Genomic DNA, 16,413 nt, shown 5'->3' on the forward strand with positions numbered 1-16,413 from the left:
TAACTTTCTAGGCCTGCCCCTCATTCCGGTACGCAATATTCTAGGCCTGCCTGGTCCTCTCCTCGGCGTTGCCTCCGCGTCCGCGTTGTCATCTGGAGCTTCATCTTCTTGGGGTGCCTCTCGATTGTTTTCTATCGGCTTTATTTCGATTTCGGCTTCTTCGTCGGTGGTACCGATATTGTCCGGATTCTCATGTCCTTCAACTATGGCATCTTCCGGAGTGAAATCTTCATAGACGAAATCTGATAAGTCCTCGCGATTCCGCAAGAATCTCGCGTCTCTGGTAATCTCGATTTTGTTTTCCTCGGGTAACCATACGCGATATCCCTTTGAGTTTGTGGCATATCCAAGAAAGATCCCCTTTCTAGCTCGATCCTCGAACTTCCCCTTGCCAGGAATCCTGTCGAGACAATACATATTACAACCGAATTCTTTAAAGTAACTTACATCGGAAGCGCTTCCGGTCCAGAATTCGAATAAGGTTCGACCCTTAAGAGTTTTAGTAGGACATCGGTTTCTGATGTAATTGGCTGTGGACACAGCCTCAGCCCAAAACGATGGAGGAAGGCCAGATTGTATGAGCAGGCAGCGAGCCATATCCAGAAGTGTTCGGTTCTTCCTCTCGGCTGTACCGTTTTGCTCAGGATTATATGCAATCGAGAGTCTTCGCTGAATTCCGGACTTCTTTAAGAAATCATCAAACTCTTTGCTGAGATATTCTCCCCCGTTATCGGATTGCAATAGTTTAATCCTTCTTCCCGTCTGGTTCTCGACCAACGCTTTAAATTCCTTGAATGCGTTGTAAACGTCGCTCTTCTTGTGAGAAATCGCACCTCACACCATCTCGAATGGTCGTCGATGAATGTGACGAAGTACTTAGCGCCACTTTTGGATTCCACACGTATCGGACCACAGACGTCGGAGTGAACAATCTCCAGGAGTTCTTTCGTACGATTTTCCGAAGTCGTTGGGAATGGCGCCCTGGTCATCTTCCCTCGAAGACAGATTTCGCATTCCAGATTTTCTTCGCATTTTCCGAGGTTAAGTCCTCGCATTGTCGCGTTTCGTTCAGCTTTTATTAGATCCGGTATGTTTAAGTGTGTAACGATGCGCCCCTTACGACAAGGCATCGTCCCCGGCCACCACCCGCCGGACGCCGCCCGACCGATCCTCCGTCGGGCGAGGACAGGGCGCGGTGCGCCCACCTTTTTTTAAACCTTTGAAACGCACCGTGTGCGCGGGAAACCCGCCGCACCGGTGCCTTCCCGCACGACGCCGACGAGCGCCGACGGGAGCCGATCCCCGCCGAAGACGAACGCGCGGGATCGCGCCGCTCCCACCACCACGCGGCACGCCTGACGATCGGCCTCCCTCCTGCCGGACTCGCCGCGCCGAGCGGTATATAAGCCGGCACGCGCGGCGAGACGGCACTTCGTCTATGCCACGGCATTCCGCCTGTTCCTGACGAAGCCTACCTACCAGTTCCCAGGGCGACGCGCTAAACGAGGTCCAGAGTGTGGGCCTCGAATGAGTGTTCTCAAGCGTCCCCGAACTCCAGCCCACTTGCTCCCGACGGCCACGGCCCAACGAGGTCGAGCGTGCTCAGCCTCGTCGCGAGGGTTCTCACCGCCGTGACCCCGGGACTCCGCACTCCTTCGCTATCCATATCGCGCTCCGTACTATTTCACCGCACCGAGTGCATATGCACGACCGCCCGGTGTAACATACCGCGTTCGCTAGTCTCCGTAAAGCCGCGTCCAGTCTTATCCCGCATAACGTACCGAGCGCACAGGCACCGCCGACCGCTGTAACCTACCGCGTTCCGCGCTTGTCTGTGAAGCCGCGGCCCGTCTTAAACATACCGCGTCCCGTCGTACTCCGCCTTGTAATATACCGCGTTCCGTACCGACCGTTGTGTACCGCGTCCCGCGATTAGCTGTAAGCCGCGTCCCGTCGTACCCCGCCTTGTAACATACCGCGTTCCGCCATTCATTGTAATATCTGTAAGCCGCGTCCCGTCGTACTCCGCCTTGTAATATACCGCGTTCCGTACCGACCGTTGTCGTGTACCGCGTCCCGCGATTATCCGTAAGCCGCGTCCCGTCGTACTCCGCCTTGTAATATACCGCGTTCCGCCATTCATGTAATCTTACAATAAATAACCCGTGTGAAATACCAACTGATTATTGTCTCTGGGCCTGTCATCGAACTCCCGATCCGACGAACCAGTCCGCGTTCGATCTAAAGTCAGGCCGTTACAAGTGACCTAATCGATGATGCCATGTCTTTAGAATTCTCGTAGCATCCGCGCCATCTGATATTCTGTTGCACTCGGCCCGTTCGCGACTCGATAAGAAGTACAAGTTCCCGATTCTATTCGCGCGTAGTTTCACGTTACCATCGCGATCGACCACAATGGCGTGATCCTTTTTAAAAGTAACTTCGAGATTTTTGTCCGTTATCTTGGCTACCGACAGTAGATTCTCGCGGAGATCGGGCACGTGAAGTACGTTACTCAGACTCACGTTTCTTTTGTTTCCATCGAAATCGGCCGTAAGTGAGACCGTTCCCACTGCATTTATTTTTGTCGAGGCGTGATTGGCTAGTTTTAATTCACCGCGTTTCGAATCATCAACTCTCGCGAATTCATGTAAATGTCCACACAGATGTGACGTTTCCCCGCTGTCGAGACACCACTTCGCGCCGCGTATAACCTCTTCCGTGCCGAATGCTTCCTGCGTAGATGCTTCTTCCACAGCACATAAAAGCACGTCGTCGTCGGTGCATTTCGCCGTCGGTTGCGAATCTTCTTGTTTCTTATTTTTGCAGTCGATGGCTTTGTGTCCCTTTTCTTTACATCGGTGGCATCTAAACTTGAAATCTTCTTTGTTTCCTGATTTCGCTTTTCTCGCTTTGTCCTTACTCGAGTGTCCTCCTCTCTTTACCATCAAAGCGTTTTGAACTGTACCGAGCGTGTCATTCTTTCGAGCGTCGCTCTCTTCTATGATCTTGATTTGAAGAACTTCCGGTGACGGTAATTCGTCGCGTGACTCGATGGCACATCGAAAGTTCTCGAACGAGGGCGGCAAACTGTATAACAGCATAATCGCGAGTAATTCCGGATTGATATCGATGTTCATCTCAGCCAATTTATTGACGGTGTCATGAAATTTTCGGACATGTTCCCGCACGTCGTCACCTTCTTCCATACGTTGAAGTGTGAGCTGCTTTAACAGCGTGGCCTTCCGAGCCGGCCCCTTCGACTGATACGTGCTTTCTAGCTTAAGCCATATTTCGCGAGACGTCGCACATCCTTTGATAAGCTTTAACTCGGATGGCTTTATCGCTAATATTATGTCTGACTTTGCCTTGTCGTCGTTCTTTGTCCATGCTTTAACCGCCTCTTCCGATAACGCGTTGCCGGCTTCCAACGTTGGTTTAACGCACTCGCCGTTCACGTATTCCCATGCGTCATTCTTCATAAGTACGGCTTGCATCTGAAGTTTCCATGTGTCGTAATTGTCTCTATGGAGAGTCTCGATTCGTGCGAAACTTGATGCACTCATTTTCGCGACACACACGGGGTTATGGCGTTCTCGATATACACGTGGTTCTTTTCAACTTTACAACGTTTCGCGTTCTTCCAATGCTTATTCCGTTCCGTTTCAATCTGGGCCCATAACCTGATAGCAGGTGAGCGCGGGAAAGGAAGGGCAATTGAACGTACACGTCGCAATTATAATAACACACGTTTATTAGCACCTCGTGCTCAGTACGTGATACGAGGCACGACTGACTAGATACAGTGACGAGAAACCCGTGATAAGTTTTATGTAGCGCCTCTAGTGAGTTAGCCCCCTGGTGGGCACAGCGTGGCGCTCCTAGTATCCAACCATGGATCGCTAGTGGAAACCGGGCATGCGGATTACCAACAAATTTCTATGCAGATAATATATTAGTTTTGTATTATTTTAAGATTTATTTTAGTTTATTCTATTTCTTTAATTATCTAGTACAAAAATAATTTCTATTTGTTACAAAACAAAATAGTATTTGCAACTTAATATGTGCAATGTTTAGGAAAGCGATAACACTATCACATTATCCATCCTTTGTGACGGCGGGGAAGGAGGCCTAGTTAAAAAAAATACCTCGTCATTCATGGGCGGTCGCCGTTGGTCGTAGAATAAACATCTCTTATCACACATAATATTAGTATTTATATAATTGAACTAAAAAAGAACATGAACTAATTACAAATTTACGACACATAATTTTTAATGTTCTTAATTAGTGTCGGATGCTGAAGATGGTCCAAATAGGAACTGAAACGTACGAAAAACATTAAACAAACGAATAAAATTTACGCACCCATGTGCGAATGTCGGACTTCTGCCAGAGTTGTCCGCATGGCCCAGAAGTGGCACAATATTAGCTGCCAAGACTTGATGGGTAGTGCTGCCCCAGTACGGATAAACCGCTAGATCAGTATTGTGCCAGTACCCCCATGCAACCATATTCTGTTCTGAGCCGAGTCTCGTCTCAGTACTGACCGTGTATAAGACCAGAAATGATATTGATCTACGGCCGAGAGTCGGCTCAGTACTGGGCATGTATTGGGTCGACTTAGAAAATTTTCGCTCGGGCAGCGCCGGAGGTAACAACCGCACAAAAGCAACACGCCGCGAGGAGATTTAGAAAGCTTTTTGTTCGAGCGACGCCGGAAGTAACGACCGCGGCACGAAAGCAACACGCCGCGAGTATGATATGGCAATCAGTGTTATCCCCGTACTAGTACTCTGTGTCGGGCCAAAGTTGGCGCCAAGAGTTGGCCCAATACTGGCAAGCAGTGTTGTCCCCGTACTAGTACTCTGTGTCGGGCCAAAGTTGGCGCCAAGACTGGGACCCGTGTTATCATTCCGACATTGCCCCAGTAATGACCCCGATCTTAGCTTGTACTGGCCCAGAATCGTCAGCCAGTACTGGTAACTCTGGCACCAGTACCAAGCCAGCACTGAGCCTTTATGAAATTCGCACATGGGTTCGATCGTTTTCTATGTTACCTTTATCTGTCCTTGATAGACAAGGATATAGACAAAGATAGACAAAGGTTATAGTAGCAATACATTGCACAAAAATAACTTTCTACGCATAACTCTCTTGTTAGAGATCTAAGCCTAATTCTAAAAACGGTATGGTATTTTTTTATGTAATCAACGACGGTCTCATTTTGTAACAACAAATTGTAGAACTTTTATATGAAACAAATGTTATCATCACGAGTTGACGTCTTATTATCTGCATTTCTGAAATTATTTTCATTCTCGGTACAAATTCGACGTTCGTGGAAAGCATTAATGCATATATACTTTAACTCTTTGGAGAAGGATTTTTAAATCCATAAAGCCAATAAAAAGATTATGCGTATTTTTAAAATGTCGGTATTACAGGACGGCTTTAGGATCCACTTAAAATGATTTAAGATAATTTATATTGCGCATTAGAATATTGCACTTTATATATTTGTAATTATTTTTTACCTCACAAGCGTCTTGTACCAATCCTGCGGTCGTGCAAATGTGCTTGTCGCTGATGAGCCAGCCCAGATAGCACAGCTGATCTTTATGAATTCAAAAAGATCTGAATCTGATCTTTATGAATTCATAAAGATCAGCTGTGCTATCTGGGAGGATTGCTTGCATACATTATTTTCTATAATCGGCACCGTGGCGTACTTAAGTTTTATCTCATCTTTGCCATCCGTATTATCTTTTCTCCAATCGATCACTCTTGAGCATCTCTTTTTGCAAAACTTTCGTCATAATACCACGCGAATTTTATTGGCTAGCTGAATAGCTTCTAAAATAGGACAATATTATATTTAACTAGAAGTTTCTTAAAATAAATATTGACGCGTGATATACGTTAGTAATATTTTTTTAGCAATAGTTTGTGGTATTTTTTTAGTACGTATCAAAGATGATAAAAGGACTGCTGTACATAGATACACATTACGATTTTTGATTAATGAGTCTCTTTTCCACATGCATTTATAAGATTATTTGTTATTCAAATCATTATTAACTTTCCGCATATTTTCCATAGAATAATTAAATAATGCCGACATATAAATATAAGCGCAAAAAGAAAAAGGAAAAGAAATATCAATTTAAATGTACTTACTAAAAAAGGAAATATCTTATGGCATGTAGAGTAAGGCAATATCATTCTGGCCCATTGCGTATTGCGGATGTATAAACGCTTGAGTCGCAATCATCGACATACCGAAAGGTGGAAGAATAAGGTGTCCCATGCCAAACTTCTCAATAATATCGAATACTACGAAAAATTTTTGCGGGCAGTCTACTACGCAATGGCCGGCTGTGAGAACCCATCTTCTGGATAAGACCGTCCCACCGCAGGCGCCGAAACGCCTGATTGTTCCGTTGCCCACGAGTTGATGTATCATTGCCATGTATGGAAAGTATCCGTGCTCCGCATAATGTCCGTTCACCATTCTATCCAAGTCTTCATCCATCGTTTAAGAAAAATGTCAGTGTAGAGAGAAGACTAAAAAAGGCCGATATTCATAGTCGGTTCTTATATTTAAGACCGTCTTAAGTACAATCTTAAGATGTCATAAACCAATCACAGAGCAGTATTAGCATCTTAAGACATTATACTTAAGACGGTCTTCAAATAAGAACCGACTATGAATACCGGCCTTAGACGCTCATTGTCATTTCGGTGGAAATACTAAGAACTATGTACGAAAGTCATACGTGAAATTACAAATCTTATTGAAAGTGAATTATATAAATATTACATTATCGTAATCATTAAGTTGCAAGTTTACAATACTACAACTCTATTCAGATTTTATTACAAAAAAACTTACATTTGATATAGAAAAAATAATATAAACTTGCAGCAAGTAATCATCAAATCGTATATGCATGTTGATAAAATTAACTAAAAATTTTTTGAAGTGAAACTTCTTTAGGCACGGTAGTGAGTTCGATTCGCGACACGAAATCACGAATTTCGCGACACGAAAAGTGTAACGAAAATTTGACCAATAGGCGTACGGCGTTGGCGAGACGACTCCTTCTTTTGGTACGGTAGTAAGTTCGATTTTGCGACACGGAAAAGCGACACGAAAAGTGTAACGAAAATTCGACCAATAGGTGTACGGCATTGGCGAGACGGCTCCTTCTTTTGGCACGGTAGTAAGTTCGATTTTGCGACACGGAAAAGCGACACGAATTTCGCGACACGAAAAGTGTAACGAAAATTCGACCAATAGACGTACGGCATTGGCGAGACGGTTCCTTCTTTTGGCACGGTAGTAAGTTCGATTTTGCGACACGAAACTCAAAAGTGTAACAAAAATTCGACCAATAGGCGTACGAAATGAAACTCTTTTTGGATCGGTAAGTAAATTCGATTTTGCGACTTGAAAACGCGTCACGAAAATTCGATCAGGCGTACGGCACTGGCGAGACGGATATAGTGAGAACTGCGTGTAACACTACATTTTCGAGTTGCGGGCGGCTTGGAGTGACTAATTCCGTTGTACTGTTTTTGTATTAATTTCAGAAAAGTTATGGCAAAGCCTTGCCTTCAGAAGTTTCACTTCTAACGCGCGTGGCGACCACGCGTTCATTTTTTTTTAATTTCTATTTTTGCTCACCATCATAATTCACTGCAGGAAGAGTAGCATTGCTGGAATTTTCGTGTACGATGTACTGACTTTGAGTATATTGACACACTATCTGTTCCAATATTTTGCGTGTTCCGAGGATGATCCACGAAAAGGATCGATGGCGCCATCCTAATGCTACCCCTCGAACCGTTCCTAATCTGCACCGCGCCGCGTACTTACGATTCAGAGCGGAGCCGATCACGCATCGAACAGGTGACTCCGCCAACACCTGCCAATCACCAATCGCGGAATTCGGCGACAATCCACGATTGGCGTAAACATCGGCTGATCGCGAGCCGCTCCGATCATCCTCGTCGTAATGCTCGACAGACAGAACGAATACAACAGTGACTCGAGCCGGTCGATATTGTGTTCTCCGCGTTGCCAAACCGGAGCGATAAAGCCTCAGTTTAAGAATCAGCATAAGACCGTGAGCCGACAGTCAAGTTAATCGCGCTCGTGCGTTTCCATACCGGAGCAATTGCCGGGACGGCCCATCCACGCGATCATCACGTGGACCGCGACGCGTTGTTCTCATTCGTAATCGAGTGTACAAATAAAGACAAACACTTGTGACGGCGATACCTGTGCCTATATTATTCACGTCCGATCCTTGCATTCCGTATCCCTCTCGGGATAATACCAGCTGAATATATTCAAACACTATCAAACTGATTACAACGCACAGAAATGTCTTCGTACTTAGCAGGCTCATGATAGAATGTTCCGCGTGTCGTCCCTGCAAATTTCCTATTTATGCAATTGCGCCGATATTTAGGCAATAATGATGACAACTAACGAGATTATTAACGCTTGACAACGGTTTTGTAAGATGTATTAGAAGTAAAAGTTCCGGAAAAAACTGCTTAAAAATACATGTACTGTATTATTGCATGAAAGACACTACCCCACCAGCACACGCACGCCGAGAAAACGTCCGGGTAACGTTCGAACCCGCACCGTTCGTAAACAGTTCGGAAGTGCCACCACAAGAACGTTCATTTGACGTTCCAACGTTCACAGAACGTTCCTTTTTAACGTTTAGAGAACGTGCAAGTAAACGTTCGCCGAACATTCGATTAAAACTGTTATCGGCCGATATCGAGTTAAAAGAAATTAATAAAAATAATTTTTTAAGGTTTCACGACTTTATTTTGTTTTTTTTATGTACCATATACATGTGAAATAGAAAATTAAGCTACCAAAACAATTTATTTTATAAGCCACTAATAATATTGTTCTTCCTAAAACATCTTTCTTTTAACCACTCCTTTATCCCATCTTCTGCTTTTCCTGTGTCTAGCTTGTCTCCTCTCAATTTTTTAACTGCCGCTGAAATAACAAAATAAAAGAAGTGTCAAAATCCCAACCAAAAGTATCAGTGAAAAAAATAATGTAAAAGAACATAAATTTCACAATTTCACTTACTGATCACTGTTTCTTTTAAATTCCAGCTCCCAAACGGCTGCTTTCCTTTTCCGCCTTTCCAATTAAAAAACGTTCCTGTGTGATTTGTCATAAGAAGAGCCATAACTTTCTTTGAGCAATCCTTCTCACATTTCCCAGAGCTTGCAAACATTAATTTTTTTACCTGAGATTTAAAGAAATAATGTAATATTTCAAATAACAAAACATATAATGAATATGTTACGTCCAACCCCGGGATTAGGATAAGAAAATCTGGGAAGCGAAGGAAAGGCTAACCAGAGGGGTCGGGGTAAGGAAGGACACAACTAGACGCTTAAGAATAGTGCTCGCAGGTACGCGCTCTGAGGCGCGTGGCGCGAGCCGAACGCACTTTTATGACTCAGGAAGGGTCAGCGTCCGTAGGGACCCTAGGACGCCTTCCGTGAGCGGTGCGATCGTCGGTCCTCTTTTAAATCAAGGAATTTAATCCCTTTAACTTAGGATCGGACCTCGTGCGATTTCGAGTGGGAGATGGGTGGTGGTTGAGGTCTTAAATTAAAGAAAGAATGGAGATGTCTTTAACATAAGTAGTTATATTTATTTGACATAAAAAAAAAATGTTATTTAGTATAAAAAAATATAATTATAAACTAGGCGTTAGTGTAAAATGTGTATATGTATATAATGGAGAGTTAGTGTGCGCATTTTTCGCGGGTATCACAAAAGTGCGGGGGCGATCGGGCAGGACCTTTTGAGGGGAAATCTATTTGGAAGTGGACATCCTGCCCGCTATTTTTACATCGAGATCGGCATTGAATAGCATAATGATTTATATGATTTATTTTATTTTTTATATGAGTACTTGAAACTAATTTAAGTCGACATTAAGAACTAAATATAAAGAAAAGTTTGGGGAGTGAAAACAGAGGGACAAGAATTTATGGATAAAAAAAAGTGATTGTTAATCTAGGGTGACTATTTCGGGACCGACCATTTCCTCGTGGGTGTCAAGGGTCGAGGCGGTCGACGGAGTCGGGGATGGTCCTCGGGAAGAGGAGGGGGAATCGGGAGGTTCAAGCAAGGTGGCGGGATCGGGGTTGACGGGGACCACGCGAAACGGGGCCACCCGACAAACAGGGCGATAAGGTGCGGAAACAAGGCGAGAGGGTAGGACAACGCGACGGGGTGCGGCAACGGGGCGATTCTCCCGTGATGAACAACAGGGCTTCTCCGTAAACGCTGGTGGAGGCGGTGGAATGGCGAGATGCGGAGGACCGGGGTTATCTTGTTCCTGGGGAAATTCCGATCCTTGGGTTTCGACCTCCTTTCGCGCCCGCTTATGTTGACGACGTCCTTCGTGTCTCGCGGCGTTTTGCGACTTCTCATGGGTGGGACCGGCCGAATCCACTACAAGTTAGCGGATTGTTAATTATTAAAATCCGCCAACTGCGGGGAAGTCACCTCAGGTTTTGAAGATCCAAGAGACTGGCAGGGGCCATGGTCGAGCACGGACGTGTCCCTATGTGCTCCGTATATAGTACGATTATAAGTCATTTTTAGACTGTGTTTTTCGAAAAGATTTATATGTGTGGTGATTCGCGCTGTGATTCCGCGTCGAATAATATAAAATTTATGTTGGATATTCTCAGATTTACGAAACTATTAACAATTATATATCCCACACGGACATGTCTAAGAGTGCTGTGCCTCGTGGCAATTATAAATTGCGAATATACTGACAATCCTTTGCATATCGTTATAAATAACACTTTGTCGTGCTTTTAGATGTATTTATGCATCTCGCCATATAATATTAGTTGGAATTTACAGGAATTTTCCAGCTAAATTCAACAATTATTGCTCGTGCCACGTCCGTACGACATTCTCTATGTGCTCCGTATATAGTACGATTATAAGTCATTTTTAGACTGTGTTTTTCGAAAAGATTTATATGTGTGGTGATTCGCGCTATGATTTTGCGTCGAATAATATAAAATTTATGTTGGATATTCTCAGATTCACGAAACTATTAACAATTATATATCCCACACGGACATGTCTAAGAGTGCTGTGCCTCGTGGCAATTATAAACTGCGAATATATTGACAATCCTTTGCATATCGTTATATATAACCCTTTGTCGTGCTTTTAGATGTATTTATGCATCTCGCCATATAATATTAGTTGGAATTTACAGGAATTTCCCAGCTAAATTCAACAATTATTGCTCGTGCCACGCCCGTACGACATGATGGATGTCTTGTCCATATCGAGAATATTGTCTGATTATGATGTCTATTGAGAGTGTTGAGAATCACTTGGGCCTTATTTCAATTTAAGAAGGACGTATTTTACTGCCAGTGATGTTTTTTGCATCGATTTTTGGCCGAAATTGATGATTTTCGAAGGATGATGAACTGTGTGCCATGTGCGACCATATATGCGATAGTCATAAATTATTGAAGGAAGTCTACCAGAGGATTGACCTTTATACTTGTTTAATGGCCTCTATATTATCAAAAGAGGGACGCTTTACATGACTGTGATAAATCTCTGGTGAGTCTGACTATTCGTGTGTGAGAAATGTATGTTCGATTTCATGTTTCTCTGTATAAGCTGTTATACGGCCATTTTGGAAATATCAAAATGGATTGATCTCGTGTATTAAGTAGAGCTCGTGAAATGGCCGGTTTGGAAATAAAACGTGTTGGATATGGCTATGGGAGAAGTGAATGGCTACGTATCGCGTCGTCTTTGTTGGCTCGATGCCCTGCCGGTTCCGCGACGGGCTTGTGCTGGCCGTCATGCCCTCCGCTCGGTCACTTGTTCGTGTGTGGGGATTCTCCGCCGGGCTGACTTCCTATTGTGCCGGTAGTATAACGCTGGACATGCTAAGCCGGTGTTTCTCTCGGAATCGCGCTCGGTCGGCCGTTGGACGGGTCGTATCTGCTAGTTGTCGTGACGGCTGGAGAGGCGTCCTTGAACCCGGTTTCTCTGAGTGCTTGGGGGACATCGTGCATATCTGAACTTTTTATCGAGCATAAAACTGTCCTGCACAGGGTTGCTTCGCTTGATATACATTCTGAACATCGAATCTGCTGGATCTCTAGTGATCAGATGCGTGCCCGCGGGCGGACGGTGTGATTGCTCGTGATAACTTTTGTGTAGTGAGCCCTGGCTCTTTCGAGAGCGAGGCTCTGCTTAATACGTTAATACGTTAATTTATAGGACGACGTACAAATACTTGTATAATGTACAATCGTAGACTTAAATATTGCGTACTCGCTTGTTTTCTACTGTATAAGATCTTTCTAACCTAAAAGATATTATCATGTGTAGCCCTGGCTTAAATGATTTATAAAATTGTGTTAGATACGATACGCGTGTTTTGGAGTGTTTAAGCTAATTTGATATAAAGGCGCTGTAATTATCTGTGTTAACACTGCGATGAATAGGCACACAATTATGCCTCTACCTCATATGATACCGTAGGACAGCACAGGCTGTCGTTGATTCTTTCGTTCGCATTAGTACATTATACCGTTAGTATTGTTTAGTACAATGTTTATGTTGTGAACTCGTTTGAGTGTTGTTTCTTGTAATGTTTTTTACATGTTGCAATAAAATTCTGTAAGTCGACTATGAGACTATACGTGGTTATGTTACTCTTTATTTATAAATAGTGGACAAAAATGGTAAGTGAGACAGTTCACAAGGAAAGCATAGCTGCAGATACATCCCTGTAGTATTGCGAAGCTGAAAATTCTTTAGAAACTCTGATGTGTATAAAGTGCCCAAGTACTTTACTCGCAAAGGACTGACTCATTTAATTTAACCTAGTTAACTCTTTTGCAACATGTATTATTGTTGTATCGTCTGTTTTCTTGTGTATAAACGTTGAGGTCCGTACACATGCTCAGCGTATATTTATTAATTAATGCAAAATTTGAACATAAATATAAGACAATGCACATAACCTATCTTTGTGTATTTTGAATGTATGCGCTGAGACATGCATTATGCATAGTGTTTTACAATGTCTTGCTTTCAGGATTAATAAGGAGAAGAAATAACAAACAATGAATAAATCTGACTTTTTCTTTTATTGTTAAACACTGTGATACAACTTGGACCTTTTCGTTTTCTAATGTTATGTCAAATGTCTTTTATCATATCTCGCACTGCGCGGGGCACTTAACTTAAGTTTACACACTCCTACACATTTTCCACTTATATCCTAATTATGTACGGTGAGTGGATATTATTACTATTGCTGACGTTTTATTTCTCCGTGAGCGCGAGGTTAGAAAGATCGGTGCGCTCGCGTGAAATCTTGTGTCTGCGACTATGATATGATTATAGATGGAAGACCCCATTAGATCTAGGGACTTTCCCTGGGGTCGATTCACATGTATGCGAACTGCTTTCAGGAGGAACTTAACAAGTCAGGATAATACTTAATAAATTTGTACAATTGTCGATCTGACTATGTCCAAAATATTATTTTGGACAAATCCATTGTATAGAATTCGATTTTTACCAAATAGTTATTCATCATGAAAGAAGTTAAATATATCTGGTTTGACCTGACCTCGGCCCCTGACCCAAATGATTGGTTAGGTCGAGTGAGGATATATGTTGGAACAAATTAGAGCTATCATTTGTTAATGTGGTTTCTTTGAATGTTTTGCGGTAATTACATATATTTTACACTTATTCAACTTTGTACATTGCCTGATATCTGAATTTTCAAACAAAATTAAAACAAATACAAAATAAATAAACAAAACAAAACAAAACAAAAAGAATAAAATAAAACAAAATAAAATAAAATAAAATAAAAATAAAAATAAAAATAAAAATAAAAATAAACAAAATAAATAAATAGTTAAAGATATATCAGGCAATTTTTTGCAATATATGATTTGTTAAACCACTGTTGAATTCTGGTATCGATTGGTTTTTGTTTTTCTCTTAAAACCAAATCTGTTTAGACATAATCTCTATGTCTTGAGACATGTCTTTCTATACAATATGCTGGGGAAACACTACCGGGCTGAAAACTTGGAGTGCTTCTCATAACTATCGTTGGGCTCGTTCCTTGAGCAAAAATAAACTTGCCCACGTTTCCCACATCTTGCGAAAGTTTAGTTTTTTAAAATAATTTACAACAACTGTAATAATTTCAAGAGTGCACTTCGGGCAGGGTGCACCTCTTGTGGGTTATGTCCTAGGGGAAGGACACCCCGAGAAAAAACCAAATTATATAAAAATGGCAAATGAACAAGGAAAAAGATAAACCACCGATGGGGTCGGATCTCATCGACCGGCGCTCTCCTACCCCGAAGGAGACGTCGTCAACGTGCAAGGGGCCGTCGGCGTTGCCTACGGGCGCTGGCGGAAAGCATGCTACCGTGGAAGAGGACACGCAGCCTGCGGGTTCAACCGTACCTGCATGCCCTAAGAAGGATCAACAACACGAGGAATTGTCTGGATCCCCCTCGAGAAATTTGGCTACAGCTATCTTGGATGGGAAGTACTCACCAAAGATAGGGCCGGACGAAGACCGTAATCCCTTGACGGAGGACCGCGCTTTAGAGGACCTACCGGAATTTAATACTGAAAAATCTACAATGGACATGAGTGACAATGAAGAGGAGATGGATGACGAAGAGGAAACGTTTGATGGAGAACCAGACAACGTTGTTGTAGAGGATCGAACTACCCCGCCGTTGACGAGGGGTCGGAAGAGGAGTAAACCGATAGATCTCTCTTCCTCTTCACAGGATTCTCCTTCGAAGGGAGTTTTCGAGTTCTCATCTGAGAAGGGTGCGGTGGACAAGAATCGGCGCGGTAAAAAGAGTATCAAGACGGACTCCCCGAGGGGAGGGGATACTCGAATTATAAAGATGGCCACTGAGGCTCTAAGGAACTTGGATACGGAGAAGATGTCCGAATATGCCGAAGACTGTTTGGTTAAGATGAGTCTTGCTATCGGCAAAAGTACGAACGTTCAAGGCATGTTGAAAAATCATTTCTTGGGGGGAACACACAATCTCTCTAAGATAATTGGGATTTTTAACGAAAGATTAGTAGATGCAGGTGATATCACTTCTTTCCGAGTGCAGAACGTGAATCTAACCGCGCAAATACGCGCCTGTAAGAAGGAGGAGGAGATCACGAAACGCGAACTGGTCCTCAAGGAAGAAGAGAACAGGAAACTGAGACAGGAGATAGAGCTTCTGTGGGAGGATAAGAAGAGGGACCAGAGCTCTTTGGAGGAGAAACAGACGGCTACCGGGGACGGAGAATTTCGGAAGAAGGAAATGGATCCTAGAACTAGGATTCAGCGTAAAGAAGAATTTACTCCCCTTCTTCCGCAGAGGAATAAAAAACCTGCAATTATTTTACAACAAAGACTGATTGGAAAAGTTCTTAGGGCTACCGATGAATCCGGTGGGGAATCAAGATCGGAAATAGACAGTGTGGAAGAGGATGCTCAGGTCTCCACTCCTGGGGCGTCACATGGAAAATCCCCTTCTAAAAAGACTAAGAAAACGGACAAGAAACCCGCTTTTAAATTCATGACATCTCGGATAGAGGAGATCAAGGAAGATGCGAACTCCATCCGAAAATTACAGGAGATGAGTGAACAAATTGCGCAGATAACAGCGCAACAAGAAAAACTCTGCGCCATGTTGGCGTGCCATTCCGACGAGCCACCAGACGAAAAACAAGGTTCAAGAGGGAATATATTTAAGAAAACTAGGAAGGACAGGAAAACGTCCATTAGGAGTGAGACGTCGAACGTTTCCACGCCGCTAGAGGAGGAGACTCCTATCTCGCATGGATCGAGGCAGGTAGTGGAGAATCACAGTCAGGATCGCCGTAATTCCGTCGTGAATGAAGGTAGAAACGATAATATAAGGAAAATTCCCCGTCGTACCCGTAGACCGCCAAAGACCGCGGCGGTGGCCATAACCATCATAGATCCTACGGTCAGTTATGCGGATGTTTTAAAAAAGGCAAGAGAGAAAATCTCTCTTGATACTTTAGGCATTGAGAACTCAAGAATAAGGAAGGGTATAAATGGAGGAACTATTATCGAGATCCCCGGGGCTGACGGTGCCTCGAAAGCAAACGATCTCGTTAAGAGACTGAGGGAGGTGGTAAGCGCAGATGTGGCTCGAGTTACCCGACCAACGACAATGGCGGAAATACGGATATGGAACTTAGACGACTCCATATCCGCAATAGACATAATCAACGAAATATCTATAATTGGAGATTGCGACGAGCAT

At 43.4% G+C, this 16,413-nt stretch overlaps 1 protein-coding gene across 1 annotated transcript; it reads right to left on the reverse strand.

Annotated features, from left to right (window-relative positions):
• Positions 1-6,199: 6,199 nt before the first annotated feature.
• Positions 6,200-6,538, reverse strand: LOC139783801 (lectizyme-like). Its single transcript, XM_071722960.1, has one exon. It carries the CDS (start codon positions 6,536-6,538, stop codon positions 6,200-6,202), a length of 339 nt encoding a protein of 112 aa, XP_071579061.1.
• Positions 6,539-16,413: the final 9,875 nt, after the last annotated feature.

The sequence above is a fragment of the Temnothorax nylanderi genome, unplaced genomic scaffold (genome assembly GCF_030848795.1).
Source record: "Temnothorax nylanderi isolate EJ_2023f unplaced genomic scaffold, tnyl_v1.0 TNYL_tig0543_pilon, whole genome shotgun sequence".
Lineage (NCBI taxonomy): Eukaryota > Metazoa > Arthropoda > Insecta > Hymenoptera > Formicidae > Temnothorax > Temnothorax nylanderi.

Coding starts and splice junctions, on each gene's coding strand:
- LOC139783801 (XM_071722960.1), bottom strand. CDS start 6,538: ATGGATGAAGACTTGGATAGAATGGTGAACGGACATTATGCGGAGCAC.